General features: G+C 42.0%; 4 protein-coding genes across 4 annotated transcripts in view; 2 read left to right on the plus strand and 2 right to left on the minus strand.

Moving 5' to 3' along the window:
* The first annotated feature begins 753 nt into the window (after positions 1-753).
* Positions 754-3,206, plus strand: LOC146686101 (uncharacterized). Its single transcript, XM_085442292.1, has 3 exons — positions 754-970; positions 1,080-1,361; positions 1,855-3,206. The coding sequence occupies exons 1-3, from the start codon at positions 754-756 to the stop codon at positions 2,883-2,885; spliced, it is 1,530 nt and encodes a 509-aa protein (XP_085298418.1). The 3' UTR covers positions 2,886-3,206.
* Positions 3,207-3,281: 75 nt separating this feature from the next.
* LOC146686102 (uncharacterized) lies at positions 3,282-6,349 on the minus strand. The gene is made up of 6 exons (XM_085442293.1): positions 5,964-6,349; positions 5,740-5,840; positions 5,211-5,331; positions 4,416-4,963; positions 3,983-4,166; positions 3,282-3,718 (listed from the first exon to the last, which is right to left on the minus strand). The coding sequence occupies exons 1-6, from the start codon at positions 6,339-6,341 to the stop codon at positions 3,404-3,406; spliced, it is 1,647 nt and encodes a 548-aa protein (XP_085298419.1). The 5' UTR covers positions 6,342-6,349; the 3' UTR covers positions 3,282-3,403.
* Positions 6,350-6,581: 232 nt separating this feature from the next.
* Positions 6,582-16,565, plus strand: manba (mannosidase, beta A, lysosomal). Its single transcript, XM_085442291.1, has 17 exons — positions 6,582-6,936; positions 7,973-8,067; positions 8,146-8,251; positions 8,340-8,513; positions 8,734-8,857; positions 9,236-9,405; positions 9,491-9,601; positions 10,881-11,032; positions 11,187-11,304; positions 12,374-12,460; positions 12,636-12,803; positions 13,106-13,324; positions 13,405-13,569; positions 14,023-14,167; positions 14,304-14,446; positions 14,757-15,014; positions 15,982-16,565. Exons 1-17 carry the CDS (start codon positions 6,736-6,738, stop codon positions 16,204-16,206), a joined length of 2,661 nt encoding a protein of 886 aa, XP_085298417.1. The 5' UTR covers positions 6,582-6,735; the 3' UTR covers positions 16,207-16,565.
* A 911-nt stretch (positions 16,566-17,476) lies between these two features.
* The window catches only part of sos2 (son of sevenless homolog 2 (Drosophila)), a 40,837-nt gene continuing 31,098 nt past the window's right edge, over positions 17,477-27,215 (minus strand). Inside the window, exons 12-23 of the mRNA XM_085442290.1 lie at positions 27,076-27,198; positions 25,570-25,682; positions 24,464-24,686; positions 24,246-24,365; positions 23,992-24,154; positions 23,068-23,185; positions 22,649-22,821; positions 22,445-22,561; positions 22,013-22,274; positions 21,773-21,817; positions 21,550-21,650; positions 17,477-20,524 (exon numbers count right to left, since the gene is read on the minus strand). Of these exons, the coding sequence (XP_085298416.1) occupies positions 20,018-20,524; positions 21,550-21,650; positions 21,773-21,817; positions 22,013-22,274; positions 22,445-22,561; positions 22,649-22,821; positions 23,068-23,185; positions 23,992-24,154; positions 24,246-24,365; positions 24,464-24,686; positions 25,570-25,682; positions 27,076-27,198 (2,065 nt within the window). The 3' untranslated portion in view covers positions 17,477-20,017. The remainder of the gene's footprint in view (positions 20,525-21,549; positions 21,651-21,772; positions 21,818-22,012; positions 22,275-22,444; positions 22,562-22,648; positions 22,822-23,067; positions 23,186-23,991; positions 24,155-24,245; positions 24,366-24,463; positions 24,687-25,569; positions 25,683-27,075; positions 27,199-27,215) is intronic.

Below are 27,215 nucleotides of genomic sequence, written 5' to 3' on the forward strand. Positions count from 1 at the left end.
TACTGTATTGTGTGTATGTAACTAAGACGCCTCTTGGTGGTGTGTGTGTGTGTGTGTGTGCGCGCGCGTTTGTCATTTCTTTAACTAGTCTTCAGGAATACCTCATGAGGGACATTAAAGCTCTATGCATGTTTGCTAGTTTTTGTTCCTTCTCTCAGGATAATCCCACATTGCTTCAATAATGACATCTGCATTCTGGGAGGGCAATCCATTACTGATGGTGCTATAATGGCTTGGTGACTACTCTTCCAGTGAGACCTTTTCTGATGACCCATTAATGAACAATAGATCAACTGAAGGATCATAATTTAAAAGATCCCTGAGTTAGGTGCTTTTTTTTTTTTTTTTTTTTTTAAAAATACTTGAATGATTCGTATGTCAGTGTTAAGTGTTTTAACAAAAAAAATAGTTTTACAATGACTGAGCTAAGAATGAGTGAAAAGGCAGCAAATGTCCAAAGGAAAACTTCAAAGGACCTTCAGAAAGTCTGGCTCTGGAAATGTAAAGAAACAGGGTGACTCAAACTTTTTCACAATACTGTATATTGTAATATGTAATATGCTTAGAAATATTGCCTCCTAAGAGACCTACTAAATATAAAGGTTTTCTCTGACTTCCATTTTGCTTGAGTAGTTTTCCATAATAGCTGGGTTTCATTTGACGTAGACGTGACGTCGACGTAAAGCGCGAAATTTGACTGGAGGGCGGAAGTGAAAAAGATCAGCGCAAAATCACAGACAGACAGTACGCAAAATGCCTTTGTCCTGTTGTGTTTACGGATGCTCCAGTAGGTCGACCCGAGAAACTGATAAACGGTATTTTAGGGTACCAAAAATAGCCCAACGAAGAGGAGAAAAATGGAAAATTCTAACCGAAAAACGTAGGAAAAAATGGATTTTAAATTTACGTTTACAGTCGGGAGGAGCAGAGTCTGCCAATGCCCGTGTCTGCAGCGACCACTTCGTCAGAGGTAATGTTATGTTTGCAAACGAACTTATTAGCATTATGTTGTCGTTAAATTCTCGTTTACTTAGTGCTTTTAAGTTAGTAGTCTAATATTGACTTGATTGGGACTATAGGCTGCCCAAGTGCTTTGGATGACGAAGAGTCGGAGGACTGGGCTCCGACGGTCAATCTCGGCTACGAACGAAAACCCAGATCGGAATCAGTTCTCAAACGAGATAAAAGAATGAAGCTTAAGGCAGAACAGCATCGATGTGCAGAGGCGATTTTGGATATGCAACAGACGGCTGAGAGCCCGGATTTGAGCCTAGTGACAGTGGAGAACCCCGAACTGCAGCTTCCAGCTGAGAATCCACAACCAGAAGACTTCAGTATGAATGAGACATTCACTTATCCAGGTAAGATATTGTGCTGAGATGTAAAACAAACAAGAATCATGTCAAAGAGAAAAAGATGCCATTATCTGTAATGATTATGGTCCAAGTTACATATTACATGTTTGTGATTTTTTAATCACAGAGTAAATCCATACCATTTTATTCAGAAAAAAAAGAAAAAGTGGCACTTATTACCGTCAGGCACACACCACAGGTTTTTGTACACTGCTGTGGTTCTTATATTGCCAGATTCCAGACAGTCTCCTTTCACAGATAAGTAAAGATATCCGTAATGTAAGGTTTCTGTGGTGAGAAACATATAAATATATTTTTTGTTTAGACGCAACATGTTTTTTTGTTGATTAAAAAAAATAATTACATTAAATTAACATAGTGAATTAAACACATTACACCAGATTCTAATAGCCCACTAAAAAACTCCTACAGTGAAAATGAGTAAAAATTGAGGTTGCCTCTATTATGCTGATTATGCTCCCCCACTGTTATATTGCAGGCTGTGCGGATGCTGGATGCCAGACAGAGCTGACGATGGATGACATCGAGAAGATGGAGGATGTTTTGAGACAGAACACAGCAGAGCTGGTTGATCTTCGGAGCAAGGCTCTGGACACACAGTTCAGCCAGGAGGCTTTTGAAAAAAATGAAGACAAGACAAAGTTCTACACAGGGCTCCCCAACTTCTTAGTTTTAATTCAGATTTTTGAACTGTGCGAGCCCTATATCACCTCGGGACCTATGTCTTTGTTGTCCAAATTTGAACAATTCATACTAGTTTTGCTGAGGCTGAGACTAAATCTGCCCCTGAAAGATTTAGCTTTCAGGTTCAATATTTCTCTGTCCACTGCTTCTAGAGTTTGGCATAAAGTAATTGACATACTTCATAAAAGGTTAGAGTTCCTAATTGAGTGGCCAGAGCGACATGTTCTTCAAGCTACGATGCCACTGAGTTTCAGACAGGCATTTGGATGTAAAGTGGCTGTGATTGTTGATTGCTTTGAAGTCTTTATTGAGAGACCATCTAATCTTCTTGCACAAGCTCAAACTTGGTCCAACTACAAGCACCATCACACTGTAAAATTTTTGATTGGTGTTGCCCCCCAAGGCTACGTCACTTACATATCTTCTGCCTGGGGAGGGAGAATTAGCGATAAGCAGATCACAATAGAGAGTGGCCTCCTAAAGAACTTGTTACCTGGAGATATTGTCCTTGCAGATCGTGGGTTCAATATTGGCGATAATGTGGGGTTTTACTGTGCTTCACTACAGACACCGGCATTCACTAAAGGGAGAAAACAGCTGTCAGCCTATGAAGTAGCAGAGACAAGGAAAATAGCCAATTTGCGTATCCATGTTGAGCGAGTCATAGGTTTAGTCAGGAGGAAATATCAAATTCTGCAGAGCAGGGCTATGCCAATAGAGAACATGTCCACAAAGCCAGGTGAGACACATGCATTGATCGACAAGATTGGGGTAATTTGTTGTGCCTTATCAAATCTCTCCGAGTCTGTTGTCCCACTGGAGTAAGGGGGGTGGGTGGTAATCAATCAGTTAAAAAAAATTAAATGTCTTGTCACTGTCACGGCTCACAGAAGGGGGTGGAGAGGAAGAGTAGTGTCCAGTATCTGCTGCTTGGCTCTGGTGATAAGTAGAACAGGGTAGAGTAATAGTAGTACCTAAGTCCTGACTCCTGATTAGTCTGTAAATGTTTTCAAATGAAATATTTTTCTCCAACTGTCATATTGTGCTGGCAGTTTGTACAGTATTATACTGTGAGATGGATTGCAATCTATTTTGTTTATTTGTTTAAAAGTCTAATCTTGTAAATAAACCACCAATGTATTATTATGCTGCCTCAATAGCATTTAATCATTGTGTAGTGTTACACAACACTTAAATGACACAATTAAATGTACAATAAAATTAAATGACAATCTGTGCTCTAATGCTACGTCAGAGCAAATACAATAGCCAGAACTCATAATGACTACCATCAGGTCATAACAATATTCAAAATGTCATTATGTTGTCGTCCTTTTATCACATTACACATGTATGTTTGTAACTTGCTGTCCCAGTATTTCTGGGAGTATACTGTTTCTAAAAAAACACTCAACTTTAGGAATCGCATCATCCCAAAACTCAAGGTCAGGCAAAATCCTTTCAACAAATATGTCATTGCGGTTCCACACAACAAAGTCACAGTACTCTGCATTTGCAATGTGAAGCTGTGCCTGAATTTGGTAATAGTAGTCATGAGTTGGGTCCAGTGTGACATTATCCCCGTCACTGATGAGGCAGAAGCCCTTCTCCCCAGCACGCATGCGCAGGTTGACCGCATCTCTCTGAGAGTGTGGGCACTAAAATCACAGTGATGAGAACAACAATCAAGATTTATCTGATGAAACAGTGAAGAAGCAAAGATGATGGGTGTGGTCTGTGTTATCATAATCTCTCATTGCCCAAAACAAATGTCTATTTGAGACAGACAATAAAGCCTCATCTTATCTTAATTGAACAATAGATTAGAAATTAGAAAAGGTATTTCCTGCATTTTTACTCAGTTCACTGATTCTTATGGAAAGATGTCACACCTATGGCCTTGACTACAACAGAGTCAATACCTTAATCTCGCAGATGCCAGTTCCATGACAGTCACAAGTGACTATCCCATCAGGGGTGGACCCCATGTATGGCCACTTGGGGTTCAGCCAGAGACCGCTGTCCATACATGAGAAGCCTGCATGCTCCTGGCTCATAAGCTTCTCATATGCTCCTCTGGCTTGTGCTTCATGTTTGCATCCATAACTATAAACAGTACACATGCCAAACATGAAAAGGAAATTATTACTTAGTATTGGATGTGTAAAACAGTAAAGTGATGTATTATACAATATGCCATTACCCTAAACTATACTTAGTTCTTACCCTGTATAACCCTAGCCGTATAAGCCTATAACTAACCTCCATCTTCATAACACTTTTTTAGTTACAGTTATGGACAGTTTCATACCCCAAATCTTAACTCTGCCTTACCCTACATCAAACCCTAAATACCTTGTAGCAGCTGTGGTGAACCTATATGCCTCTGGATAGCATATGGCCTTGATCAAGCTCTTTGATGGTTGCTGGGGGTTGGTCTTAAGAACTTGTTTCAGCTTAGAGGCAGTTACGCGTCCAGCTCTTTGCCTAAACCAAATACTGCTTGCACTCTGACTTCGAGTCGCCCTCTCTACAGCCTGGACTTGGGACAGGGTGAGCTCTTCAAGCTGGAAGTCCAGGCATAGCTCTTCAAGGTCTTTGGGGGGGAGCTGCAGTGTCTCTGGTGTTCTGTACTCAGGCACAGTTTTAGGAAGCATGCTAGACTGGGGGACAAATTCTTTGTGGTAAGGTTCCCTAGACATCAGTGCTGCACTCCTTGGACAGTTTTTGCTTAAACTCTCAAAAAACCTACAGTATGTCTCTGAATCTCTCTGCACTCTTGGGCATGGAAGTGATTTCCCAACCTTTTGTGTACTTGTGCAGCCATCAATGGAACACTCAAGCTTTCGTTTTTTTGACTTTGCTGAAGAGAAGTCAATCAGAGTTACTGGGCAAGCAGGAATCTGGAAAAATTAAGCCAAAGAAGATCATTAAAATTTAAAAAGCTCTTTTCCAAAACGCTATATATGCCCGGCTTGATTAGATCTACCAGGAGCTTGAAGCCCCCGCCGGTATAGCCTACAGGGTCATTGAGGCACTCAAGCTTCCCCACCACGACAAGGTAGCAGTATAGGGGAAGATATTTTATCCTACTGTCACATGAAGTCCCAATATAACATTCTTTATCCTACATTTTGCTTTTTGGCTTACCTTTTTAACATGAGATGGCATCAGCCACTTGCACTGCTCTGATGTGCATGTCGCTCTCATTTTCACCCCAGCTTCAACTGCAAAAAGAACAGCTCCAACGTGCGAGCATGATTCTGATAGTCTGGAAATAGAGCACATAATCTTTTTAACATGAAATGCAATATTTACAGTACATTTTGATGATGCATAGCTTACTAATACTAATGTGCAATGGCACTTTATTTGAAGTAACATGTTTATTCATTAACTCTTTCTCAACAGCCTATAGAGAAATCATTATCTAGGTGATGACATGACTGAATAGTTCTACCCTCTATCTGAAAAATGCATCTGAGTGTCATGAGGGATCTAAGGCAATCACACAAATTCTTAGCTGATGAATTCTTAGCTAAAAGAAAACACTCTCTCCCCACTACTACTGAAGTACACCTGCAAAATGCTAGCAGTGCCCTATGCGTATATGTGTGTGTGTGTGTGTGTATGTGTGTGTTCTCATTGCAATAACATCCTACTTAATTAGGCTACTAACCCTGCCATACAATTGCAATGGGCTGCAATCACTTCTCCATCCTCCTTTGCAATTACCCAAGTCTTCAGAGGTGTCTCGTTAGACCTCTGAGAATGGTTTACCTTGAAACAAACAACTGTCACTCTCACGAAGTCCTAAGGATTTGGCATGTTTGTTGACGTTAAAGCCGCTAACGCTAACTGTTAGCGTGTTTAAGATAAAGCAATATAAGAACAAACACTCACCCTTGCAAACACCAAACTGTATCCATCACGGAGACGTTTTGTTCCAAGGTTGTGGACCCACCCGCTGACAAAAAAATTGTACGCCTCCAGACTCTTGAAAGCTTTCATTTGCTCCCTAGTGTAGTAAGAAGTCTGGAGGACCAAGTAGTTGGTGATATCCACAGCGTCGATAGTAGGCAAATCCTTTACTTCTGTGGTGTATTCGGACATTTTCAAAGAATACGGATCACGTCCGATATATTTTTTAACTATCTGTTTATATCTCTCCCGAGAAACGGGGTCTAAAGTTGCACAATAGCTGCTCTCCTGACTCTCCACAGTGTCCTCCATGTTTACTTCCGCCCTCCACTCAAAAATCGCGCTGCCTCCGCACGTCATCAGAACCACGTGACTGCAACCCAAGTATTGCTTACCATGTCGGTAAATGTTGTATACACACCCTTGTGTTTAGAAATGCAAAACACTCCCTTATTTGGTCCCTCTAAAATAAGTACATATGTTTGTTGATTAGGAAATTATGCTTTAAAAAATCTAATTCATCTTTAAAATATATTTTTATATTAAACCTGTAGCAGGATTTTGTTGAAAGGTGAGTTAGAAAAAAGCTTCTCTTTTTCGCGCCTGAACTTCCTGCCTGCGAACAGCTGACTACCACGAGCAGGTCACGTGACAAACACGGAAGCCCAGTATGGGTAAACGAAGTTAAAACGAAAAGAGTACACAATTATGGAGGCTTGAGTGAACTCTCCGTGCCTACAACGAGATCTAAACTATGCTGCTGCATGTGCGCCTCTCTGGCTGGGCCTGCTGGTGTTTGTTTTCCGGTGTTTTCTCGGTATTTTCTCTGCAGCAGCGTCTCACTGTGAACCTGAACGGCAAATGGAGGCTGTCAAACTCCAACGGTTCATTGTTACTGCCTGCACAGGTCCCAGGCTGTGTCCACTCAGCTCTGCAGCAGCAGGGATACATCACGGTAAGACGACTCACTTCATGGTGTTAATTTGTAGTCTTTAATCTTTCATTTATGTGCATTTAAGTAATGCATTTTTAACTTATCCCTATAAATTTCATTCCATGTAGTCATTTATCAAATGTTTAGATTGTATGTAAAATATATTAGATCAGACAGCCTGCGTGGGTGCAAAGAGTGAAAGCCATATACAGGTGAGACTAAAGGTTAATCCCAGTTCCAAGAAGGAAACAAATGTCAAAACTCTGAGAATATGTCTGCTGTTTGAAGTATTTACTGCAAGGAGCTATCAGGTTTGTGATAGATGACAAACGGTGTTGAGCAATAGTTATCCAGGCTTTCTGAAGGTCTAGGTCACTCATTTTCCGGTGAGTCCTTGATCCCGACCATTTTAAGAAGAATGCTTTTGTTCGTTTGTTCATTTATTAAAGCTCTTAACACTGATCTATGCATAAAGCAACTCAAGTATAAAACAGGGACCCAACTGCAGGGGAAAAAAGCAATTTTCTTTCTACACATAAAAACCTAGAATATAACCCATTCTTATATCAAGAAGGTGATTCCCAAAGAGCTAATAGCTGACAACATGGCATATCAGCATGATGTGCAAGGTGTCTTTAAAAAAAATTGAGGAAAGTGGAAAAGTGAAGGACAAATACAAAAGTGACAGGCCCACTAAACTACTTACAGTGGGTGAACAGTATCTGAAAGGTATGAAGAAATCCAGCTGGCCCTTCAGCTGATCCAGCTTCTGTTCATTGAAACCTGATCAGAAGGTCTCTGTGGACAGGTTGCTGTCAAGAACCCATTCATAAGGAAGGGAAGCCAAGAGAAAAGATTGGAGTATGCCGAGTTATACAAGAGCTGGACTGGGAAAACATACAGTGGAACACCCCTTAAACAGCCGCACCCCTTAAACACATTATGCACTGACATAAAATGTACTGCATGTGCTGGTAAAACATTTGACAGCCAAAAACTAAGAGGACTAGCATTTGTCATTCCTGGTAGATAAACCTTGTCCTTTTTTGTCTTTCAGGACCCGTATTTCAGGTTCAACGATGTCTCTTATCGATGGATTGCGCTCGACAACTGGACATACACAACCACATTTACATTGTCTGCTGAGCTGAGGTCACTATACCTGTATAGGTCATAATCTAGAGACTCCTTGTGCTCTCTGTCTAACTAATCTGTGTAATCTCTTGATAGCGTCAAGCAGAAGGTGCTTCTTGTGTTTGATGGCGTGGACACCGTTGGGTCGGTTTCACTCAATGGGATTGCTGTTGGAAAGACCAACAACATGTTTTGTCGACATGTATGTTTAACTTGAAACAAGCACACAGTACCGCCCCACATGTTCTTGCACATGTATCACCCGTGTGCTGTGCTTTTTTGGTGTGTAGGACTTTTCTGTGAAAGACTTGCTGAAAGACGGCGAAAATGTTCTGCAAGTTGGTTTGCTGTCACCAATTCTTTACGCGTCTGAGCAGAGGAAAGCTCACACGTCTTACGTAGTTCCTCCTGAATGTCCTCCAGGTGTCCAAAAAGGGGAATGCCATGTCAATTTTATCAGAAAAGTAAGTCCCTCCCTTCTAGAAAATAAACTGGTAAAAACAGAGAATGAATACCTTCAAACATAACAGCAAACCCTTTATAATTAAAGCTTAAAGTCTGCCCTTCCATGGCATTGTGAAAGGTTGACTTTAAAATCCACTGCGGTGGATGACATGAGCCAATATGTATGGACCTGTAACTGTGCCTGAAGAAAAATAAACCTCAGTGTCTGTGTTGGTCCAGGAGCAGAGCTCTTTCAGTTGGGACTGGGGACCTTCGTTCCCCACGATGGGACTGTGGAAAGGCGTTCGACTCGAGGCTTTTGATATTCTGCAGCTCGTCCAGGTTTCCTCTGTCCCTCTCTACAGTACGTCCCATCTAATCTTGATCACCAACCTTTTCTTGGGGATAAATGGATAGTCAAACTGGGGGCAATTTCAGATATAAGGAGAATTTTATAAAGCCTTAGTGTCTCTCCTCTGATAGAGAGTGGTGCATTATTTATCGATTGCATAAGAGCAGTTGTGTAAGACGCAGGCACTCAACACAAAAAGGAATTTTATTTATTTATTTGTTGCGAGCTGCACTGAATTTAGATTTTTGGAGTTCAGTGTTCTGTTGTGACTTCCTCAGGAAGGATCTTGGGCTATTTTCCAGAAAGTTCTGAGAATCTTCGCGATAAAGCGCCCTCTCTTACTTATTCCAGTATTTCCTGTGTCTTTTTATGAATAATCTATCTGTCCAGATGATGCCTTCTCCCAGTGGAGGGTGCAGATTGAGCTTCTTATAGATGCAGTTCAGACAGCACGTGGCCAGCTCACACTCTCCATACCTGAACTGGATTCAGAGCAAACCTTCCAGACACACTTTAACCCTGGAAAGACCAAGAGCAACTTCACCATACTCATCAACACGGTGCTTGAAATGACTCCAGTCTCATTGTTGTGTGTAATATCAATTACCCGTCCACGCTCATGCTTTATTTTTTTTCTTCATTCAGGCCAGTCAGGTGAAACTATGGTGGCCAAATGGACATGGAGAACAACCGTTTTACCGTCTCACTATCAGAGGATTTCAGGATGAGTTTTTAATTTTCAGCACAGAGTCTAAGGTGAGAGTGTGCTGCCTGTCAGCACATGCAGTCTCCTCATTTTTTATTTATGGATTTTAATCACAGTGCAATTTATCGTAGCCTCCAAGTCTGACAACTGAAGACAATGCAGATAACTTAAACTTGTAATGTTTTTAAAGTCCAGCATCGAGTGGCATCTTACGGTTACAAGACAAAGTTTGGTTCTGTAGAAATGACCCTACTTCTCACATGGTTTATGACTTTATTGAAGAATAAAGTCATAAATATTTATGGATTTTAATCCCAGTGCAGTTAATTGGGTCACCAGATTTAACTATCTCTTCTCTATCTATTGTTCTTTGTCTACTGAGTGAACAATGTCCCTGAGTTTCACAGTAGCTCGCGTGTGATGTCCAGTTTAACAACAAAAGTGCAGAATTTAATGCAGACTTCACAAACAAGTAGCTGATGTCACAGTGGATACATCTTTTATATACAGTCTATGGTTTCAATATAAAAATTGCATAACTGCAAAGTTTGAGTTTATATTGGATTTTCTCTAAACCTCACAGAATCAAAAGTATACTGCATCAGATATACACGTACACTCTCAATAACATTTGGTTAAATGTCCCTTAGCAAGTTGTGCCTCAACTAGAAGCTTTTGATTTCCATAAACAAGCTTCTACGACGGCCCCAGAGCATGATGCTACCACCACCATGCCTAACAGCTGGTGCAGTGGTCTTAGGTTTTAAAGCCTCACCTTTACACCTCCAAACATATCTCTTGTCATTGTCGCCAAACGGCTAAATCTATGTCTACAAATGAATGGTTCAAAAAGGAGACTGTCTTATTGACTAAATAAAAAGCTACTACCACAATACAGCTTACCTAAAAAAGCTCTAAAATACTCTAGATTGAATTGAAAATTAAGCATTAAGAGCTTTTTCATGTTTTTTATAACAATAATACTTTATTAATGTAAGTTTTCACTTGTGCAAACACCTGTTTCCTTCTTATCTCATTCTCTCCCTGATGATCTCTTCCTTTTCCTCCATTGCACCACAGTCTCACTCACGAATGGGTGTTGAAATAATAATGAAGTAGACTGTTTTTCTCAGGAAAAGCACTTTTTGGATGTGTCCACTTAGAAAAGGAATAAAAACTATTTTTCTTTGTTGAAAAATAAAATACTTTTCACCCTTTTTCATTTTCATGCCACTTGCCCCACATTGAATGGGACAGTTGAAGTTTTCACTGATTTTTAAAGTAGCTGTTGTAGTAAATTGAAAGCGCTCATGAGAGTATCCCCCGCAGGTGTATTTTCGCACCGTGGAGCTCATCCAGGAGCCAGTTGTTGGATCCCCGGGCTTGAGCTTTTATTTCCGTATCAACGGGAAACCAATTTTCCTCAAAGGCTCCAACTGGATCCCAGTCCACTCCTTCCAGGACCAGGTCACCCCTGATGTGTGAGTGGACGTTGGTTCTTTTGAGTTCAGTCAAGTGGTCGCTGTTTAGTTTAACCTATATTCCTCTTTTGCCTCTTGTGTGTAGGTATGTGTCGGGTCTTTTTAGTATTTTATTTTCATTAATGCCGGATCTTTCTGCCTGTCTGTCTTGCAGCTTAAAGAACTTGTTACAATCAGCAGTAGATGCTAACATGAATGCCCTCAGGGTCTGGGGAGGAGGAGTGTATGAACAGGATCTCTTTTATGAAATTTGTGATGAGTTGGGGATCATGGTAAGTGACGCTGCCCTCTAGTGTTTAAAAACAAAACTTTAAATACTTATTTTGTTGTGGCCTTTGAGACATTTGTAGTGATACCCACAGGTGCAAGAGACCAACATAAACCAGGTGAGATTTACTGGCACGGTCTATTAACTGAAGACGATACAGTTCCTTGGATAGAAAGCTTATTGTAGTCTTGATATATAATAGAGTATCCTTTGAAATACTGACGTGGTACATGATTCTTCTGCAGGGTTTTTTGTGTGTAATTGTCTTTATAAGGTTTTGCAGATCAGGACATATAATAAAAATAATCTGGTCCTTAGCAGGTTTTAAAATCGGTAACTACAACCTCAAATAAACAACTCGTGGCATATTAGACAAAGTCATCATTCAGCAAAAAATAAGCCAAATTGCAGAAAGTGTGTGAAAATCTGTTTACAGCCTCACCGCTTCCATAGGATTCAACAGGATAAGTAAGATGGTAATAAATAAGAATCAAATGCGTTTGATTAGCTGATTATGAGCACCTTGATAAAAGCAGTTTGCTGTTCGGGAGCATTAAGGTGTGTTTTGACATCCTTTATCCTTTGTTTGATGTGAAGCCATCTGTCTGACACCTAACGTTTGGGGCAATGGGATGATGATCAGAATGAATGATGATCACGTTGTGATGACCCAGTCAAAGTCCAGACCTCAGGCTGATTGAAATGCTGTGGCAGGGTGTTGAAAGAGCTGTGCATAAAAACAAATGCCCCCAAAAGCTCAATGAACTGAACCAATGAGAGATCAATAAAGTCAGTTAGAGGCAGTTCTATAAACTACTGATTGAGTAGATGTAGTAGTCATTTTAAGACCTAATAAGGACTAAAGCATTTTTTGTTTACCTGAAATGTAAACCTTTCTTGACAGACTGTGCACTGCTTTGTGTAATATGACATCCAGCTGGCATAAGCCAGTTGTTGTGCTCTTGCACATGTATGTAACAGTCTGTGGTATTTTTACATGATTTTGGTTGTGTAACATCACTGAACATATTGTAAACAGATGGTTTGCTCGCTGTGTTTAAACACATCTTTAGGTTTGGCAGGACTTCATGTTCGCTTGTGCAATGTATCCCACTGAGACCGACTTTATACAGACAGTAAGAGAAGAGGTCGTCCAGCAGGTCAGTTGATATACGGATGTGATTTTTCTTATTTCCTGAAGGTGTAAAATACTGGATAAACAAACCAAACGCACAGTTTCTCTCGAAAGGCTCCGAGAGGAGATTTAAAATCCTAAAGAAGCTTGAAGTGATGTTTCCCTTTATTTCTTTCTCTTATTTTCTTTTTACTGCTCAGGTTCAGCGCCTGAAGTCCCACCCCTCTATAATAATTTGGAGCGGTAACAATGAAAACGAAGCTGCTCTGGCAACAGATTGGTTCGACATCCCAGCTTCTCAAAGGCCGAAATACATCAGAGACTATGTGATGCTTTATGTAGATAATATAAAGAAGCTTGTGCAAGAGGTGAGTCTGGTTATGTCACACTTAATGTAAGGATCTGTGTTTTAAATGACTGATTTATCTGTATTGTAATTTACGGTACTGCCAAAGTGTTTTTCCCGTCCAGATTGATTAGTTTTTTACATATTTGCCACACGTGCATGTTTCAACAAAGATAATCGAGTAAATACAAAAAGCAGGTTTTTGTGTTGTTTTTTTTAATTGATGATTTAATTATCAGGAACTGGAGCAATACACTTGCCCAGCAATGTATTTTCAGTATTACTCCTGCAAATCGGTAGAAACAAAAGTCCCATCTCCTTTAGGAGGACCAGAGTCGCCCGTTTCTTGTCTCCAGTCCAACGAACGGGGCTGAATCGGAGCAGGAAGGATGGGTGGCGGAGAATCCCTATGATCCTCACTACGGAGACGTTCACTTCTACAGCTACATCCTCGACTGCTGGGACTGGAGGACCTTCCCACGGACGCGTTTTGCCTCTGAATATGGTTTCCAGTCCTGGCCGTCCTTTTCCACTTTGCAGCCGGTAACTAAATATTATAAAGAAGGAAGCAAACATGGATTAAAGTTGCTGACTGTTTGTGTTTTCCTTTTATGATGCTGCAGGTTTCCATTAAAGAAGACTGGAGCTACGGCAGTAATTTCACTTCTCATCGTCAACACCATGAAGACGGAAACCAGCAGATGATCCTGCAGACTGCTCTACACTTCCACCTGCCAAATGCCACTGATCCCCTGAAAAGATTTACAGATACTCTCTACATCACTCAGGTGAGGTGCAAACCGTCCATGTGTGTGATACTTTTAAGGTGGTATTTAGACTGTAAGTAAAAGAAAACCAACCTGAGTCGAGGAGAAGCTGTCGTGGAGATTTGCTTGAGGGACCTCTTGAACCTCAATGTTCCATTTGGGTGGTGCAGGTGGATGTAAATGAATGCAGAACTGATTGTCAGCAGCATCTTCCTAGATCTGGTACAAAAACCGTCGGTCATCTAGGCACCTCAGGCTGGGGGCGTCTTGTTGTGTGCACTAGAGCATATGTTGCTTATTGAATGAGCTCCTCCACATGCAGTGTAACAAAACAGCCAAAGCTAATTTGTCTGTATCCCAAGTTACAAACGCAAGAGTCGCTGACAAAAAAAAAGAATAAAAAAATGTTCTTTTTTAAGCCGCTCAGCTCGTTTAATGTTGTCACACATTTTGCTGACTGTGCTGTATGTCCAGGTCATGCAGGCCCAGTGTGTGAAGACTCAGACGGAGTTTTATCGGAGAAGTCGGAGTGAAATTATAGAGGGCAAAGGTCACACCATGGGTGCGCTGTACTGGCAGCTCAATGACATTTGGCAGGCGCCTTCCTGGTCGTCGATTGGTGAGTGGCAAGACAAATTGTTTGTGTAGACTGCTTCAGAACTTTGTGTTCTTAGCTTTGGTAGTGTGGCCATTTTAACGTGGAGGTTGTTTTCTAAAATACTTACATAGTCATCTTTGTGTATCTGTTTGCACAGAGTTTGGTGGGAAGTGGAAAATGCTGCATTATTTTGCACAGAGCTTCTTTGCAGCCGTCTTTCCTGTTGCTTTCGAGGAAGACGACACACTGGTCATTTACGCCATTTCAGACCTGAGCCGTGACCTGAAGCTGAGGGCTGTGGTAGGCTTTAGGAGCCAGAATAATTTATTTATTTATTTAGTTATTTTAGTCCCATTTTTGTCTGTTTTCAGTGTTGAACATCTTTAAAGATCAAAGTTTTAGCTGCTGTTATGTGATGTGATGCTTCATGGTAAAATAAATGAGGGTGGAAATATGTTTGTTAAATATTCTGTCATTATAAAATATGACAGTTTCTATTGATAAAAACAGAATTATCTTCTTAAGTCTAAATGCTTGTAGGGGAGTGCAGATCAGTTGAACAGTAAATTTAAACTGGCGCTGTTAATATTGTCATACTTTTGTGCATCAGGTGAATGTGTTCTCCTGGACTGAGCTGGATCCAGTCTGCACGCTAAACTCGAGCATGCTGCTCGTGCCTGGAGGTAGCGCTGTGGCGGTCTTCAAACAGCCCGTCGCCAGCCTGTTAGCAGGATGCGGAAACTGTACCCGTCTTACCTGCCTGCTCACCTTCCAACTGGAGGACGACAGCAGCCAGCAGGGTCCCACTAACCACCACTTCCTCTGCTCGCCCAAAGATGCTCAAGGACTCCGCAGACCCAACATTACAGTAAGCATTGATTTTTACTGAAAATCATCTGAATAATTTCAGATTCAGGACAGGCATCTTGCCTTGCCCAGCTTGTGCCCAGAACTTGATTATAGACATGTCCTTCCATGATGGTTCCTTGCCTTCCTCGGTACTCTCATCCTGGACTGTGGTGCTGACACTAACCAGTCCCTTGTTTCTTCCGCTCAGGTTGAAACCTTCCATTCCACATACATGTGACTAGCCATTGTAGTTTGAATGGTAAATGGCCTGTATTTATATAGCGCTTTCCTAGTCCCTAAGGACCCCAAAGCGCTTTACACAACCAGTCATCCACACACTGGTGATGGCAAGCTACATTGTAGCTTGTACAGCCACCCTGGGGCGCACTGACAGAGGCTGCCGGACACTGGCGCCACCAGGTGAAGTGTCCAAGCCGGGGCTCGAACCGGCAACCTTCCGATTACAAGACGAACTCCCAACTCTTGAGCCACGATTTGATGTCATGGCCTGGCTTGCCTGCTTTCCTAGCGGCCTCTTCATGGTTGATTGCCTGTGCCTTCAATCCCCCGCAGGCTACCTTTCCTCTCTTTATATCGACTACTCTTTTCTCCAGTTCTGATGTTGTTGTAGTACAGGAGCTGTTCCTGTATCCAGCTTAGCCTCACAAGCCTAGAGACCTTCTGGTACTTGGCCATGATCCTACTCCTATCACACTTGGCCTAATCTCGGGTGGGGGTAATGATATCTCCCCCCTGACCTGGCGTCTTGGCTCCCCCTTGCCGTAGCATTTATGTTGTACATCATCAATCTCTAGTTGTAAGGATACTGGATATAGACACCCCAGGTGGGAATCGAACATGCGATCCTCTGCTCCAAAGGTGTGTAGTCTAACTACTACGCTATCCAGCTATATACATATAGATATAGAGTTATATATTTAAGTTATTCCATAAGCCACTAAAGACTGATGTGTCCTTCCACACAGGTGAAGGTAGAAGAAAAAAAGACATGCTTCTCAGTGACCCTCCACTCTGACTCCGTGGCTCCTTTTGTCTGGCTCGACGTGGGAAACATCCCCGGACGTTTCAGCTCCAACGGCTTCCTGATGGTTTCCAGAAACAGGACAGTTGACTTTAACGCGTGGCGTCCTACCAGCGTAGCAGAACTTACTGCGTCCCTTACAATCACATCTTTAAGAGACATTTACTGACCTGAGACCAGCCACCTTTCCTGTTGAACTTTAGAAAACTGGAACGGTAAGACAAAAATCGAGTGAACAGATGCAGGCACTGCTCACAGGACATTCAATTCAACACAGAAGAGTATATATATATTTTCTTGTAATATGTGAATGTGTGTGTGAATGGGTGGATGACAGGTTGTGTAAAGCGCTTTGGGGTCCTTAGGGACTAGAAAAGCGCTATACAAATACAGGCCATTTACCATTAATATTGTAAAAAAAAAATAAAGGTTTTAAACTCGTAAAATATGAAAGCCATTTATTTTTGTGCACAGTACATACTGTTGTAAGTTCTATTAAAAGATAAACTTTTAACTGTCTCATACCATCAATCCTCTTCAGGGGGCTGGAGCCCATCCCAGCTGTCTTAGGGCAAAAGGCAGGGTACACCCTGGACAGGTCACCAGTCTGTCACAGGGATAACATATACACACAAACAACCATATGCACTCACATTCACACCTATGAATTTCCAGCTAACCTATCCCCACTAACTGCATGTCTTTGTGAGAGAACCAAAGCAAACACATGGAGAACATGCAAACTCCACACAGCAAAACCACAGCCTGATGGTGGAATTGAACTCAGGACCTTCTTGCTGTGAGGTAACAGTGCTAACCACTGTTCCACCCATCATTCTGTCTCATGCCACACTGGTTAAATCACAGGTGTCGAACTCCTCGAGGGCCGGTGAGACTATACATTTTTGCATTTAAGATATTTTATTTAAAAAAAATGTAACTCCAATATGGCATGTACACGATCAAAGGAATTATTTAGGGCTTTTCCTGGACAGATGTTGTATGGAGTTAAAAATGGAAAGCGATGTTTTTTCCCCTCTTCAATAGTTATCATTGCTCACTAATAAGACCAAAGTATTTCTTATCCAGTTACTTGATTACTGAAATAGTCAATAGATGCAGCCCTACAACTGTAACAGCCCTGTAACTAATAAAGTGGCCAGTATCCTCTTAACTTGACCTGCATGTGATGTGAATTCTAACTACAGAAAAAGCACGAGTTACACTCTCTGAATGGGCACTGCACGAGTTGGGCAACTCAGTGATGAAGCAGCTTCTCTATCGCTGATGCGACAGTGACGTATTGATCTTTTGATGGGGTCTCTGCTGCTGGTCTGCTCACAGATGCAGTTTCAGAGTGCCCCGCTCAGAATAACAATTTGCCTCATTTCCACTGTCTACATATAAGGGAACAAAATGAAGAGAAAGGAGTAGTTCAGTACAAAATAAGACTGGGTGATTTATTAATCTCATCAAGACCATTAATACAAAGCAGTTAAAAGGCCACATACCATCAAATAAACCAAATGCTGGATCAAGCTGTTACATTGCCACCAAAAAGGTTCTGTTGAGGGTTTAAAAAGGAAAAAAAAAAAAAAATCTTCTGAAATGAACCCCAACAATCCTGATATGGGAAACTTGGGACAAAAACATGGGCAGAAACAGTCAAATGCAGTCACTTCTACTCTTTATAGAAATGCTCCTACGCACGCCTTTCATCCCTAGTTGGATCAAAAACTGAATTATCCACTGCCATCAAGCACGAGGAATAGAGGGGCTCTGTACTTTCAGCGCAAAAGCAAAGAGTTAAAAGGGCACGAGTGAGGCTTTTTTTTTTTTTTTTTAAGCAATTCTGCTCACGGCGGTCGAACATGTCAGACCCAGCATGGGGGATAAAAGCGAGGCGGTAGACGTGTGTTTGTTCTGCCCTGATCCACGTAGAAAGCAGGTTTAACAGTTGCATAGGACCACTGTGTTTACAAACATGACCTATAACAACTGTGGCTCTTCAACAGTACAGCCTAAAGTGCACAAAGTGTGTTTCTCAGGAGAAAAAACAAGGAAAAAAGGAAATAAAAATTCTAATTATTCACTATGCTCCAATACTTGCAGTTGAATTTACGTCTGCATGTATTCAACTGGAACTTTAAAACAATTCCAACCTCTGTTTAATGAATGTCACTATTAAAAAGTCTTGGAGGAGGGGAAAAAAAAGGCAATTAGTAGGATGTACAAAGTGAAGGTCGCGTTAAGTGCTTGGCATACTGAACTGTAATTTCATTGCTTTGAAACACCTAAGGGGCAGGGAAGAAATAATGGCTTTCCTTAGTTAATAAACTGGAGATTGTCTGTGAGTAAGTTAGTGACGTTGACCTGCGTCTGAGTTTTTTCTTTTTTATCCGACTGTGGCAGCAGTGGATTATTAGGCAATATATGACTGAACAGATGTGGATGAGCGTACAATACAACAGAAAAAACCCCTTGTCACTTTATACAAATTATTTAGTTAGTGTATACATGTTATATATACACACACAGTATCCACAAACATGTACAATTTCATAGTGTATAGCTTTGTTCTAAACATTACATAGGCAACTTTATTTTTATTTATTTTTTTTTTTAGCATTTTAGACACCGTTTACTTATTTCCGTGAAGTAGAAAACAAAATAAAAGGCACATTTTGAGCATGATGCGAGGATTATTTCAGTCTTTCAAAGGGAAACAAAATGTTTCAAGCAAATTAAAGAAAAAAAAATAAAGAGAAAGAAGAAGAAGCTGGGTTAAAAAGTTCCTTTTTCATGGATTGGTGGTTGTTTTTAGGTCTTTGGAGCAGCCACCGGCAGACCCAGCTTTGGTGGGAGGATGCGTGCTTCCAGTGCTAAGTTTTAATACCAAAGAAGAAGAGTTGGCCATGAGGGTGGCTTCTGGAGAGGAGCACAGTGTCAGACAGCAGCGCGCATCCTTAAGGGATTCGGTTAAGACATCGGCTTTTGAAGAGCAGGAGGACATGTCGGAGTCCTCGACTTCGACCTGGAGGTGCTGTTTGATATCGTGGCAGACTTCCCTCCGTCGTGCAGCGCAGACGGATGTTTTATTTATTTAGTAAGTCCAATCAAAACCTGCTGACTTTGCCCAAAACTGATGTGCAAATGGAGTGTTCTCAGCTCTCGTTTTCAAGACTGCGCTGAGAGAACTGGAGCCTGGGGTCAGAGGTCAACGCTGTTTGATTTATTTATTTTTAAAGGCAACGTTTTGTGGCTGTGGAGAGGCCCGTCTTCAAAAAGAAAGAAAAAAAGTTTGACTCATGTTCTTACAGTCACAGTGTTCAGCTGAGATACAAGGTGTGAGGGGGGAAGGGGATTCAGTGTCACCTCCTTGGTGTTTCTGCTAATGTCACATTTATTTAAAACAAAAACAAAAATCCCTTATCCCCCTGCATAAAAATAAGACTTTGGCAACTGTTTGCTTTCAGTTAGGAAAAACAAATCAATGAAAACATTTGCTGCTTACAGCCACTGTGAGTGAGCTACATCTGTGAGCTGCAAGACTCCAAATCACGTCAATGCCCAAAAGAAAACAAAAGCACGACAGTTGAAGCTACAAAATCCAAGGTCCCCACATTCTCCCCTCCTCTCCGCCATCCCGACTGGTGACGGAGATGTGGGGCTGTGGGGTAAGCGAAGTGTGTGAGACATGAGAACTTTTATCATCAGGAGCAGGAGGTAACGCTCCAAGCCGACAAACACTCCTTGGTGTTTAATAGCTGGCACGCCGGTGTGGGTTTCTCATTGGCACGGCGGGTTTTAACGATGGAGGTGGAGCTACCGATCCCCCTGAGAGGCACAGCGGGGGTTGGTGGAGTTTGTATGTTGAGCAGTGTTTTTCTTTCAGATCAGTAGCTTTGAGTCATCTGTGTTGTAGTTTGAAGGAGCAAGTTTGAAGTTTGCCTTTCGGTGGTGGTGAAGGAAAAGTTGGCTCAGTGGCTGCTGTCGGTGTTCTCCACCAGCGAGAGGCTTTGTACTGGCGCCTGTAGCAGCTCCCTTTTGTATGTCTTTGGTGGGAGTTTAGGGAGGTGTGGGCTGGAGTTGTAGCGAGGGGGGACAGGTGGAGCGGAGGTGGGAATAGAGAGAGGGCAGAGGCTATTCTGGCTGGCGCTGAGAGAGCAGCCCCGCCTGGCAATGCGAGGGGACGGTGTGCTGGGTGGCGTGTTTGGGGAACTGGGCGAGCTGCCGTAATCCCAGGTATATCGGCCCACGGGCGAAGGCTGGTTGACAGGGTAGTTGATGAAGATCTCCGGGGGTCGCTGGGGCACCGGGGGAGGCGTGTCTGGGATGGGGTCGCGGGGTGGTGGTGGAGGTGGAGGGCTGGGCAAGGGGCCATCGGTGGGAGGGCCGTTGTAGACTGGGGGTCGAGGCTGGTTCCTGTGCAGAGGAGGCGGCACCCGGGGAGGGATGGCAGGAGGGCTGTCGGACCTGGAGCTCAGCTGAGACATAAACACATAAGAGGTGTGTCAGACTTACTACACATGCTGCCCTGTTTATTGCACATCAGTGATTCCTAACACAGCGCTCTACATCCCCACAAGGGGGCTTCAGAGATATCAGAAAGCATTCATGCCATGTGAAGTTATTTTCTTACAAAGTTACTATGTGGAAAAAGCTGGTAAAAATCTGGATTTGTTTTTTCCAGCTCAGTTAATGTACAATGTAAGCATTACAGTCCTTTCCCTGAGGCCTCAGAGCTGGTTAGCATCCATCTGGTAACCACCAGCTGCAAGTGGTTGTGGAGTGAAGCTGATGATAGAGGGTGCTGGACCAAAAACCTTGGCATTGCCTAACTGATTGCCGTGCTTGCCCATGGTTTGAGTGGAAGATGCCGAGTTGTGCGCAAATACGCATCGTTTTACTCTCCAAACAGTCTCCTTCAAAGTAAAAGCTGTTCTGACACCAACACATTTTAAAAAGTGTAACTTTTACTCTCTTCCCAGCATCAACCACTTGATGGGTATTTTACCAGTGCAAACTACAGGTGACTGCAGCAGTCTGATTACAAACAAAAGCGACTGCAGTTAGGTTTTCAGTGTAGCAGCATATACCCCTTTGTGACGGATTTTACCGTCGAGTTGCCCCCGACGCATCCATCAGAGTGCGAGCGTGTGAATGTGAAGCCGAAAACAGTGCTAGGCTTTAAATATGTTGGTGATGAGTTTGGAGCAAGGAATGAGCTCAAATTGGGAAGGAAAAGCACTGCTAAAAATATTCACTCGTCTAGCTTTGCATACATATGAACAGTGACATTTTATTCTTAATCCACCCATTCACAAATGTTTGCAGAAGCATGCCTAGGTGCTCGATTTTATACACCCGTGACCATTAAAGTGATCTTAAATGCCAAAACAAACTCTTAAAATGACTCCAAGTCTTCAACTTTAAATCATCTTGACTTCAGAGAACTGAGGTAAGTCTTTGCAAAACTCATAATGATGCAGAAACGGCGCACTGCTCTTACTTTAGTGTCCGACATGGTGTCTTTCCTTCGAGGCGGCAGAGGTGGTGGCTTTAGCTCCTCTCCAAGGTGGTGGAGGCTACCACATGACGCAGACTGTAACTCTGAGGAAAACGGAAAACACGGATTAAAACGGATGAAAAAGCTGACATGCTCGGCTACTTTTATATTGGCAGAATTGTGCAGAACTACAATCGGGAGCAATCAAAATAAACTTCACACTCACTTCCAGTAAACAGGAGAACTGGAGCAAATATGGAGTTGCTACTACCTGTGAAATTCAAACACAGAAGATTAAGGTCACATGTGGCAGAAGGAATTAGAAACATTTATTAACCTGAAACCTAAACTCTACTATCGGAGAATGTAGGGGCATAGTATATAATTTAACTTGGATCTGCAATACTTGGACTAGCTGCACGCTTTTCTTTGTAAACCATGGATCAAGCATCGGCCTCACACTCACCGCCGTAGGAGTTGCTGAGCTGGTCGTGCTCTGTGAAAACTGAGTTAAAGTCAGGAGTGGCCGACTGTGGGGGAGTGGGCGTGTTCGGAGAGGTGGGCACCGAAACCAGCGACTCCGAATCGTTCTCATTGATACTCCGGAAGGTGATCTTGTGTGGGGGGTCCCTCTCCAGGGGGACAGGGTGGCCCTTTAGGGTGCCAGAGGTAGATGTTCGCACGGGGCGGATACCCGGGGATTTCAGACTGTACACGGTCTTCCTGGGCTGCAATGAGAGAGGAGAATCAAGAGATAACACATTTCTCAGGATTGATCTTATATTGATTGAACTTACTGAGATCCAATTTAAATAATCCAACCTGCCCTTTCCAATCCGCAACTGAACTGGAACTTGTATAAGAGCAGTAAAAACTTCACTAAATTATAAATACTCACAAATCGAGGAGGCTGCCTGCAATTCCGAGGCTCTATTTCCAGAGACTTTCTGAACAGGTAGTCAGTAAACTCCTTCTCGCTCAGGTTACCCATCGGGTTCAGGTTCTCGAAAAATTTCTGTGCAACACAATCATTAGTCAGAACTCAGGTACTGGGCACAGTTAAGACAAGCTCAAAGACAATTCTGGAAAGGCGAGTGCTCACCCTCATCTCGGGCTCCACTTTCAGACAGTAGGGCTGGTTCTGATACTGCTGGATCTCTCCTGTGATTTCCGCCACTTTCCTCCTCTTGCTGAAGTTGATCAGATCCTTCCCGTGGCGTTTCAGGAAGTCTGGGTTGCCTTCCTCCGTCTTCAGTATGTTGGTTAAATAGATACCTGAGGACCAAAAAACAAAAAATGTGAGTAGAGCTTGAAGTGTTTATTTGTTCAGTACTTTCTCACTTGTTAAGTCAATTTACTATTATAAAAACAACTCCGGGACAAACAAGAGATTGAATTGTTTTCTGATAAATAATGGTGACTCACAGCACAGCCAGGATCCAGACACAACTACTTTAAGTCAACATTTTTTTTGTCCTGCCATCCTTCACTAGCACAGTCAGAAGACTGTAGAAGACTTACCAAAGAAAGGCACACAGGGTGGGTTTATCGACTTGAGTTTAGCCAAGTATTTCTTAAAATGGTCCTTGCTCAGTTCTGCTGCCTCTTCCAGGATCTTCCTTTTCCTCTCTGGTACTGCCTGCAAAGGTGAGGGAGAAGAGCTCAGACTGCAGTCTGATCACCACCTCAGCCTTACAGCGTAAATGCCAGTTTCAAAATCAACGCCAAACATTGCATGTAGACACACAAACACAGAAATGTGCAGAGGCCTTGAGCCCTCCCTCATTTTTGTTTTTCCTACTTTGCTATTAGAAAAAAAGGCAAAGGAATTTATTGAAACACATGCGAACACCTGGAAAGACTGTGTATAAAGGCAAACAGAGTTTTTAACAAGCTAGAACATCAATATTTCTTAGTCAAGTTCTCCTCCACTGTGTTTTAAAGGCTGGCTGCAGACACTGTTGTTACTTTCTTGACCTCTGATTTCAACCAAACAAGTCAAAGATGGATTCATCACTCCAACAGAGCTGCTGCTACTGATTCTCAGTCCAGTTCTGGTGTAATTTAGCATACAGCAGCAGCAGCAGATGCTTTTCTTCTCTCTTTCTCCACTTGTTCAGGTCCCTATACATTTTGTTTTTTTGGAAGTACACAGTACTGAGATGCCAAGATATGCCGAGTTATTGGCTGATATCTGTTTGGAAATCATTTTGTTGGAGCAAAACACTATTTTATCCTTGTCAAACTTTGTCATTTTTAGCATTTTTATGCTAAGTTGTCCACAATGTGCTGACATAGCACTGGTTCATCCCTTGAACGATTCCCCAGGCTTTCACTCATTTTCACTTAAGACCACTAGAAAAAGGAAAAGGTCTGGCTCCTCTGAAGCAAACGACTTCTGCTTTAATTTGTGTAGTCCTGTTTTTCTCCTCATATCTCACTCACCTCATAGGTGTGATCAAGTCTGTAGACTGCAACAGAGTTGATAGCACTGAGCACCTCCAGCACACCGTTGAAGTTATTGAGCTCCTGGAAAACCTGCAGAATCTCTATGACCCGTGTGAACACCGCCACCCTCTCTTCCAGGTTCATTGTCTCCACAATACACCTGAAACACGCAAACACATCCACGAAACATCGTTAGAGGAAACGGGACCTGAAAAATTAACGTGAATTTTCTTATAAGCAAAGTGACTCACTTCTCAAACCACAGAGTAAGGTTGGTAGTGTGGCGAATCATGCGGAGCAAGTTTGGAGAGTGCTTCTCTTTGTCCTCTTTGGTCCAGACGCTGCCGACCAGCTCGGAGGGCCGAACAGCTCTGTGGAAGCAGAATTTTATTTCTCTATGTAAAGAAGCCGATTGCTACACGCATTTTCTGACTTCAACCTTCCACTTCTATGGCTATGAGTGACTGACCTGTACAGCTCAGACTCTATCAGTGTCAGCTGACGTGCAATCTCTATGGGGTGAAGGGTCATGAGGTCAAACAACTCCAGTTGGCCGCTTCTGCAGATGTGCCACTCGATGGAAGGAGGCGAGCTCTCAAATGTGATGCTGGGACTGACGCCGTTTGTCTGAGGCTGCATCTTTCTCCTGATGATCTTATTGATGGACTCCACCCACTTTCTCATGGACTTACCTGAAATAAATAAATAAATACATTAAAAAAAAATCATCCATTAACCACTGGTGTGTCACTGTACTCATGTTTCACAGGTAAAACTACACTAGAGACTACATCAAGAAGCCCAGTGAGGCTTTGCTCAGATCCAAACAGACAGTAGTTGGACAAATCATCAAATCAATCATCACAGTAGTGATGTGGTCTTTTTAAGGCAAACAAAAAGACTATATTTTAAGTCAGAAGACAGGAAAAGAAAGTCAGCAAAGGCAGCAATTTGCCTGATAATGATCCCGTACAGACAAATTATTTATAGCTGCAATATAGTGTCTGAACCCTTTCTTTTCCTGCACATGGATATAGGTTAATATTTTTATACACACACAAAAATAACTAAAAATGCCAGAGGTGACGAGATAATTTAACAGGGGGACATAATTTCAGAATATCATATTCAAAGTTAGATGTTACCAAAATATACCTCAACTTAGGACAAGAAGTTATGAACAGCAATTAGATTTTTTGAAACATTATTTTTGGGGGCATTTTTGCCTTCTTTGATTGGACAGTGAACATGTTTCAGACAGCAAAAAGGGTAGAGAGAGCAGGGGAAGAGCCATGGGTTGCAATCGAACCCAGGACACGATATCGAACCTTGTCGTATATGGTCACCGTATGATTTTGACGTACCAATATATGGCACACGAGGATTTAGATAAAATAACATTGCTTGCTGTTTATTTGCAATTTACGCATCAGAGGTGGCTCAATAAACACCCTTTTGGACGTAGCTTTGATAGATAAACGCTGGAAATATTGCAAAGTTCAGCTGTAGGACGGCTTTTCCCATGTTGTGTCAAATGTTTATTTATGGAAGCAGCCGTTTGTGTTTGTGACTGACCTCGCAGTTGAATTTTGGTGGTGAAGTATTCTTCTAGTCGACTTCTAAGCTCTGCGTCGTTCTCAAAGTCGTAGAAATGATGTTCAACCCACTGACGGAAAACATTGAGAACCCTGCGAGGTGAAAAAGGTAGTTGAGTTAATTTATTATTAGAGCTTCACAGGTTTATTAGGACAATATGCATACAGTTTGCAAAGTACATCTACAAGGGAAGATATTTCTACCGTTTGTTGACATTAACAATTATATTTGGTATGTCAAAGAAATACATAAGATTGCCAAGTAGTTCACAGAGACATGCCTTAAAAGGGAAAAGCAAACGTCGAAAGAGGGACACCTTCTGAAGTGCCAGTGTTAAAATACACAGTCTGACCACATTTAAGTGCTTACTGAACAACAGACCACACATACTTTTGTCCTGCATGTACACTCTAAAACATCCTGAAGGCTTTGTTTAAGACAGACACTTCAAAGATTTTAAACTCTTCCTCAGAATGTAATATAATAGCAGTACAGGACTTTACCTAGTTTATAAGGTCCACTCGTTTTGTCATCGTTTCTGTGACTAACATTCACAGAATTTACAGGAGCATGTTTGACACTAAGGAGCTCCCTCTTTTTTAAAAGGGGACTTACAAGATTAGGTCAGACTCTGCTGCTCCTTATAAGGATACACAGTCAAATACAAAAGTAATTCTGTGACATGGTGAGAACATTTTTGCCTTAACAGGGCGACAGACACAAGAAAGCACTTAAATAACAAGTAGAATAAGCTTTCTACAAATTTGAGTGATGTTTATCTAAAAATGCAGGTTGTCCAGCTGTGTATTAAACTCAAAGTTGTGTTTTGGAGCTTAGTAAAACACATAGCACTTGAATTTAAAATGACCCAAACATGAAGTTCATCTTACGATGTCCCTTGCCATTGCCAAACCTTGACTGCATTCACAAGATTTTCAAAACATTTGACTTCTGACCTTTGACCTTTACATCGAGGCCACTAACATTAAAAACCATCTGAGATTATTAGGAGATAGACCTAGGGTGTCAATTTGAAAGTCGTAGATGACTTCCTTCGTGTGTCATGGCATTCACAAGATTTTCAGAAAACTTGACCTTTGACCTCGTTCTTGAGGTTGAGGTCACTGAGCTTCAAACTCATCTGAGATTTTTAGTACATACCCTTATGGGGTCAATTTGAAGCTCATATGTTGCCTTGTTCTCAAGTTATCGCATTCACAAACTCAGGCGTCCACATCGCCTGCCCTCCCATGTGCCCGGCGGGGTGACGACAATACCAGATCAGCCTTTTACGGCCGAGGGGTTAAAAATAACAAAACAAACCAAAAACGCTACTTTTTGCCTTACATACAGTATTTCAGTGTTTAAAATGAGTATTGACTCAAGACTTTTGAACAGTATATTATTTCTTTCACTGTTAGTGTTCCCCGTCTTTCTACTTTCACTCAAATACACAATTAACTTGCACATGAGCAAATTCTTCACCTGAGTTGGACCGGCTGTACGTATTCCTTTCGGAACCTTTGGAGCTGGGCTACCATCGGATGATCATTGGTCATCAGTATCTGTCTGTCTTCATCTGTTGGTTCTGGATCAGGAATCGTAAGCCTGAGAAAAGAAATGAT

This window comes from Copadichromis virginalis, linkage group LG19 (genome assembly GCF_057382275.1).
Source record: "Copadichromis virginalis isolate Kocher_CV1m ecotype Utaka linkage group LG19, C_Virginalis_male_GT1.1, whole genome shotgun sequence".
In the NCBI taxonomy this organism is placed as follows: domain Eukaryota; kingdom Metazoa; phylum Chordata; class Actinopteri; order Cichliformes; family Cichlidae; genus Copadichromis; species Copadichromis virginalis.

What these genes read in the sequence shown, in the direction of transcription:
- LOC146686101 (XM_085442292.1), top strand. Translation starts at nt 754, where the DNA reads ATGCCTTTGTCCTGTTGTGTTTACGGATGCTCCAGTAGGTCGACCCGA. An exon ending in CAGCGACCACTTCGTCAGAG is followed by an intron (nt 971 to 1,079) that starts GTAATGTTATGT and finishes TTGGGACTATAG; the next exon opens with GCTGCCCAAGTGCTTTGGAT. An exon ending in TGAGACATTCACTTATCCAG is followed by an intron (nt 1,362 to 1,854) that starts GTAAGATATTGT and finishes GTTATATTGCAG; the next exon opens with GCTGTGCGGATGCTGGATGC.
- manba (XM_085442291.1), top strand. Translation starts at nt 6,736, where the DNA reads ATGCTGCTGCATGTGCGCCTCTCTGGCTGGGCCTGCTGGTGTTTGTTT. An exon ending in TAAAGAAGCTTGTGCAAGAG is followed by an intron (nt 12,804 to 13,105) that starts GTGAGTCTGGTT and finishes CATCTCCTTTAG; the next exon opens with GAGGACCAGAGTCGCCCGTT. An exon ending in ACCTGAAGCTGAGGGCTGTG is followed by an intron (nt 14,447 to 14,756) that starts GTAGGCTTTAGG and finishes TTTGTGCATCAG; the next exon opens with GTGAATGTGTTCTCCTGGAC.
- LOC146686102 (XM_085442293.1), bottom strand. Translation starts at nt 6,341, where the DNA reads ATGACGTGCGGAGGCAGCGCGATTTTTGAGTGGAGGGCGGAAGTAAAC. An exon ending in TGCCATCTCATGTTAAAAAG is followed by an intron (nt 4,964 to 5,210) that starts GTAAGCCAAAAA and finishes TAATTTTTCCAG; the next exon opens with ATTCCTGCTTGCCCAGTAAC. An exon ending in CTGGCATCTGCGAGATTAAG is followed by an intron (nt 3,719 to 3,982) that starts GTATTGACTCTG and finishes CTGTGATTTTAG; the next exon opens with TGCCCACACTCTCAGAGAGA.